We start from the raw sequence: 6,659 nt of genomic DNA, 5'->3' as shown, positions 1-6,659 counted from the left end.
GCGGGCAGGTGGGCCGGGGGGCGCTGGGCAGGGGCGGGGCAGGGGCAGGGCAGGCCGGTCTGCAACCGGAGGGGCCGGAGCGAAGAGGCTGCCCACCTTCCCGGGCTCGGAGCGGCCGGGGCTGCCCAGCCGGCCGGGCTCGCGATGACCTGCTGAGAATCATCGTCGGAGGCTGCAGGAGGCGGCCTAGCTGTGGGCGGTGCGGCTCGCGGCCTCCTCCCTCGTCGTTCCCGGCCCCGACCCCCCACCCATCCCCGCGCCCCCTCCCTACCGCTGGCCGAGATGGCGGATCCAGCCGAATGCAGCATCAAAGTGATGTGCCGGTTCCGGCCCCTCAACGAAGCGGAGATCCTCCGCGGGGACAAATTCATCCCCAAATTTAAAGGCGATGAGACCGTGGTGATCGGGGTAAGTGGCTGGAGCGTCTGCCTCCCCTACTGCTCCGCGCCGCAGCTCGGCGCCCCGATGCCCCAGACGCAGTGGAGGTGTTTAGGCCGCCCCCTCGGACATTCCCGCGGGGTTGGCCTCTCGGGTGGACCTGACCAGAGACCCCTCGCCCCCCGCCCTATGGTTCCCTCCCGGGCGGGTGGAGAGGCGGCCGGGGCGGCTGGCCGGGCGGGGTGGCGGGGTGGCGGGTGAGGACGGGCTTGGCGCCGCCATTGTTCGCCGGGTGGGGGCCCGGGTGGGCCCATTGTTCCCCACGCTCGCCTCGCCTCGTGGGTAGTGTGTGCGGGTGACCCTCAAACCGGGTGCCCAGGCCCCCTTTAAAGTGTGAGCTCTGCAACCCGCAAATGCTTCTGGGCATCAATCAATTCGATTTACCAAACGCCTTGCCTCTTCTTCTCACGATCTTAACAAAAAAGAAAGAAAAAAGGTACAGGAAAATTTCCAGCCGCGTCTCGGAGCTCCAGCGGCAGGGTGGACGCGGCTCCCCGCGGTGTTTCACCTTGCTCCACGCGCGGAAGGCGGAGGGTTGGGGGAGTACTGGTGGCCTCGGTGTCCCCTGGAGGCCTGGTGTGTCTCCCGCTTCCTCTCACGCCTGGCTGCCCTGGATGTGGAGTCCCGGCTTGATCCCTCCCCTCTGGGCTGACCTCCCTCCCATGTCTACAGACCCTCTAGATGCGCCTCACTCTAGGTGGAGAGGAGGCTGTGTCCACATCTGTGGGGCGAGGGGACTCAGAGCGCAGCCAGATAGCCAGCCCTCTGTGCCAAGAGCAGAAGTTACTTCGTGCGGCTTGGACCCCCCCAGTCTATCTCCCTTCCCCACCTTTTCTCCCCGACCCCCTCCCCCTACTTAGCTCCCTCTCCGCAGCTGAGGCTGCTGGTGGGGGGAGGGAACACCAGTGGATTTTAGTTCTTAAAGGAATCTGTCAGATGAAATAAACCAGCCCGGTCCCCCGCCTGTTCCCCGCCCGCTGTCCGTAGCGTGTGTGGCTGATGGTACCCCCTTTGTATGCGAGCCGCGTGGGAAGGGACCGAGTTAATGGAGCCTCCCGGTCCCCGGTGACACGTTCCTGGCAGTCTGCTCCAGGCTGCTGATGCAGCCTTCCCGTCCCCAGCATTGATTAAGTGATGTCATCCTGATCACTGAGCATGCTCCGACGAACCCCCTCCTCCCCTTCCCCCAGTGGCTGGTGTATTTAGGTCAAGTGATTGACAGGTGACAATTTACCGAGGGTATTGCAGGAGTCCGCCTGGCCTTTCTCAAACACTTGAGGCCGACGTTTTCCAGCTCGGGCGGTCCCCAGCATGTTTGCCAAGATTGTCTGCCGCAGTCCCTGCGAAAGGCCCTGGGGACCAGCAGGTGCCAGCTGTACCGTAAGGCGGGAGCTCTCCACGCTAAAGGAGCCTAGGCAAGCCTCTGGCCTCAGGGCTTTAACCTGTACCTCGCTTTAAAAGGCTGCTCCCCTTAACGACCTCTTCTCCCCTTCCCATTTTCACAGTCATCAGGAAAGTCTGACCTCCAAACACTGTGTGGATGGGTGATCATTCTGCGAGCTGACCTATGAGGGCGGGAAAGCGGGGTTTTCTCTCTGTTTAGTGTTAAACTTGCAGAGAAGATGTAAGCTAAGATTATTGATGAGGAAGGAAATTCTGCAGTTAATGGCAGATGAGTGTTAGTGACATATACATGGGCAGTACCTGGGGCAGATAGTGACTTATTTGGTTTACAGCTGTCAGTCAGGATCTGCCTACAGCCTGATCTGCTACTTTCTGAGCCAGACTGTGGTTTAGATAGAGTGGGAGTTACTGGGGACATCTAGTCCCTGCCCCTTGACTTGTAACAATTTTTAAACAAATAATTGTGCAGTACTGGAACATGTTCTGGCGACCCTATTTTTTTCCCAGAGGTTTTGAAGAGCGTGAAGAAGTTTTTCTTCTCCCCTCTTCCCTCCTTCCCCATCCCCTTCCCCCTCTCCCCTCTCCCTTCTCCTCTCTTCCTCTTCTCCCAGAACCAATGCAGTGAAGTAATAAATCGTCTTCCTTGACCTGTATGCAAGGCAGAGATCCTTAATTTTAGAATTATCTTTCTTTGATATTATGATGTTGCTGAGTATATATTTCCTTATCTAAATATACATATATTAGTGGCTAAATAAATCAAAACCAAGTCACCATATTAAATAAGAAGTTTAAATAAAAATCGTGGGTGTGAATATACACATTGCTTTTCAAGTATAAAGTAATTTTTGCTCATCCTACTATAATCCTTTAATACAACAGTTTTCAGTTTTCTAAGGTAAACTTTTATTGAAATGAAGCATTCGTATAGAAAAGTGTTATCATAAGTATACAGTTTGATGACTTTTCATAAAGTAAATGCTCCCTTTAACCACCTCACAGACTAAGAAACAGACATTTCAGGGCCTCAGAAATCCCCCTTGTGGCCCTTCCAGTCCCTAACTCCCCCTGCCTCAGGGTAACCGCGATTCTGACTTCTGATGCTGTTAGTTTTGTTTGTTTCTTTTTAACTTTATATTCCGTAAAACCATAGAGTATGTTCTCTTTTGTGTGTGGTTTCTTGGGATTAAGTGTTATGCTTGTCAAATTCATCCTCATTGTTTTGTAGTATTTCATGATATGAATATACTATAATTTGTCTATTGACTGTTGATGGATATTTGGATAGTTTCCAGTTTGGGGCTAATATGGCTAGTGCTGCTATGAACATTCGTTTACATATCTTTTGGTGAGTGCATGTACAGAATAGAAGACTACCAGATACTAAAGGGTGTTGGGAGTTGGGTTGGCATGTGCCAGGATCCTTCCCGTTCCTAATCGATAACGTGGCACTAAAGGAAATGAGGATTCTGGCAGTCTGTATCATGCCATATACAATGAGTAGAATGGTCCCAAGTCAATTCAATTGGAACTGACTGACATGGCTCAGTTACAGGTGAAAACTGTCTGAGATGTACACAACCTTCCTTAGTTCTAGGGGCACAGGCTGGGGATGACCAAACAAGCCCAGATCATCCAGAAATATGTCACCTTCAAACAGAGACAAGTAAAGAATGAGTTTTGGTGGAGTTATCTGTTAGTCCAAATGCAGAATCCTAGAAATTCTTTGTGTTTTTGAAACTGGGGTCATTTTTTCCCTTAAAGTTCTGTTTGTTATGGAGATACATACCAAGAAAGAGACTTGACAAGTGGAGTTTCTAGATTTCTTTTTTATGAAAATGTCCTGTCTGGGAGAAATGTTCTCCATCACTCCTGCAGTTTTTCAGCTTTGTGCAAAGCTATCTTTCCTTGACCACACCAGCCACAATCTCTCCCCACTTTGAACTCCTATAGCATTTGTTCTGCATATGATCTCCTAAGTCTTTAGCCTTGGATTATTATTAGCTTTGGTCCTATGTCTAATGACATTGTGAGCCATGTTTAGAGACAAGAGCCATGCATGTTTTGCTCCTTTATACTTCCCAGGGCTTTGTCCATAGAAGGCACTTAGTAAATATTTATTGATCTCTTTGTGAATTCTGGAAATCTTTACTTTGGTATATTTAACATAGTTTATAGCGTTTTTATTGGCTGTAGGCTGTGGGGAGTAGTTAAAAAATAATTTTAAAGATAAGTGCTGTTTCTCTGAGTGGGCCTGGTAAGATAGCATATATAATACTTAAAATGATATAAGAAAACTGGGAAAGATCTGCATTCAGCTTTGGCAAAAATTAGAAGAGTTAGAGACACTGATGGTGAGCTAGAAGTGGAGGGTGGGGGTGGGTAAGTGATTAGAAAAGAGGCTCCCTCCCATAACACATCAATTTTCAGCAAAATATTGGATTTACAGCATTTCTCAGAGTACTCCATTAACTACTAAAAATCCTGGTGAGTCATCCATTACTTTGGGCTCTGCCTATTCGTTTTGAAGCAATTGTATTGATGGAAGCTCTCTGACTTGGTGAGTTCTCAGTAAAGTTCTTTGAAATGGACTTTCACACTTCACTTTCCTCTTATTGGGCTTTTCTCTTGTTTGCAGTCCTGAGAAAGCAGGTCTTGTTAAAGATGAGTGCTTCCTCCTGAGGGAACATAAGTTATGGCCTAAGAGCCAGAGCAAAACATCAACCACAAACCCTGAGCTGGAAAGTGTCCCCAGTCTTCAGAACTTAGATTCTTTCTTGGCAGTGGATGGATGGGAAGAGGCCTGGACGGAGACCAAATCCAAGCCTGAGTTAGGATTTTAGAGATTAAGTGGAGAAATATGGCTACACCTTAAAACTTTTCCTTTTTCCACAGTAATGGTCTTCCAAAGCAATAACATTAAAACAATTTTTTTTTTTTTAATTTACACGCAGTAATACCACTTTTTTTTTTCTTTGAGACTGAGTCTTGCTCTGTCACCCAGGCTGGCGTGCAGTGGTATGATCCTGGCTCACTGCAACCTCTGCCTCCTGGGTTCAAGCAATTCTCCTGCCTCAGCCTCCCAAGTAGCTGGGACTACAGGCACGTGCCACCACACTCAGCTAATTTTTGTATTTTTAGTAGAGATGGGTTTCACCATGTTGGCCAGGCTGGTCTTGAACTCCTGACTTCGAGTGATCCACCTGCCTCAGCCTCCCAAAGTGCTGGGATTATAGGCATGAGCCACTCTGCCCAGCCAGTAATACCACTTTTTTTGGTGTATACTTCTATGCTTTGGGCAAATACATAGAGATTTGTAACTATCTTGTTTTAATTCGTTTTTTGTTGCTGCCGTAACAAGTTACTATAAACATAAAAGGCTTGAAACAACACGTTTATTTTATGTCACAGTTTTTATAGGTCAGAAATCCAGCAAGTGGGCTAGGTGGGCTGATGTTTAGAGTCTTATAAAGCCACAATGAAGATATTAGCAGGGCTATGTCTTTTTCTGCAGGGTCTAGGGAAGGATCCATTTCTTTGCTCACCAGATTGGTGGCAGATTTCAGTTTCCTGTGGTTGTATGACTGAGGCACCCATCTCCTTGCTGACTGTAGTTGGGGGCTGTTCTCAGCTTCTAGAGGCCACTCTCAGGTCATAGCTACTTGCTCCCCTTCCTCCATCTTCAAAGCCAGCAACGGCGGTTCAAGGTCCTCTCTTTTAGGCATGCATGTCTCTGACTCTTCGTCCTTCCTTGAGCTCCCCACCCCATTATCTGAGATAATCTTCTTCCTTTAAGGTCATCTGATGAGCAACCTTAATTGTATCTGAAATTGCATTTGTAAAGTTCCATTTACCATGTAACACTAATATATTCACAAATTCCAGGGATTAGGGTATGGATGTCTTTTGGGGCCATTATTCTGCCTACCACACACCACCATTATCAAGATTCAAAACAGTTTTATCACTCCAAAAAATAAATAAAATAAAAGCCCATATGCTTCTCTTGCAACAACTTAGTCTTTCTGTCTATAATTTTATAGATTTTACAGATTGTATAATTTTACAGATTGTCATAAAATGGAATTATACATTAAGTATCTTTTTCAGTCTTGGTTCTTTCAGTCAAAATTCTTTGAGATTTATTTATGTGTGTGTATCATTAATTCATCTCTTTGTTTGCTTAGCTGTATTCCATAGTTTATTTATCTATTCAGTTGTTGAAGGATATTTGGATTATTTCCAGTTTGGTATGATTATGAATAAAGCTGCTATAAACATTTGCATATAGGTTCTGTGTGAGTATACATTTTTATTTCTCTTGGGTAAATATACAGGAATGGGATTGCTGGGCTGTAAAGTAACCATATGGTTAACTCTATAAGAAACTGCCAAACTGCTTTTCTAAAGTGGTTGTACCATTTTGCATTTCCATCTAAAAGCAGTAACATTTTAAACCAAAGTAAGTTTATTTAGTCACTTTGTCTAAGTGCATTCTAATCTATTAGTGTCAGGATGTATCAGTTCTTCATTCCTCTGTGCCCTAAATGCAGAGATGTTTATATCACCTGAAATGGGTTAGTGGTTTCCTTCACATGTACCCTGTGAAATCATGGACTGAGTGAACATCATAGAGAGCTATAATCTGGCATATGTCACTTAGGCCACTCACTATTCACAGTGGGCACACAGGCAGTGAATGGGGTGGATAGAGGTAGCAGGAAGAGTGAGACAAAACCGAGTGTAGATTCACTAGCTCAAAAAAACTAGTGTTGTTTTTTTTTTTTTTTTTTTTTTTTTTTTTTTTTTTTTTTTTT

The 6,659-nt window shown here is 46.4% G+C and overlaps 1 protein-coding gene across 1 annotated transcript in view; it reads left to right on the top strand.

Moving 5' to 3' along the window:
• The window catches only part of KIF5C (kinesin family member 5C), a 158,379-nt gene continuing 151,720 nt past the window's right edge, over nt 1-6,659 (top strand). The window contains exon 1 of the mRNA XM_017879100.1: nt 1-408. Coding sequence (XP_017734589.1) covers nt 283-408 — 126 coding nt within the window. The 5' untranslated portion in view covers nt 1-282. The remainder of the gene's footprint in view (nt 409-6,659) is intronic.

The sequence above is a fragment of the Rhinopithecus bieti genome, unplaced genomic scaffold (genome assembly GCF_001698545.2).
Source record: "Rhinopithecus bieti isolate Rb0 unplaced genomic scaffold, ASM169854v2 scaffold_11587, whole genome shotgun sequence".
NCBI classification, from domain to species: domain Eukaryota; kingdom Metazoa; phylum Chordata; class Mammalia; order Primates; family Cercopithecidae; genus Rhinopithecus; species Rhinopithecus bieti.
Note: the sequence above shows the minus strand (reverse complement) of the source record. Positions and strands in the feature narration are given on the sequence as shown.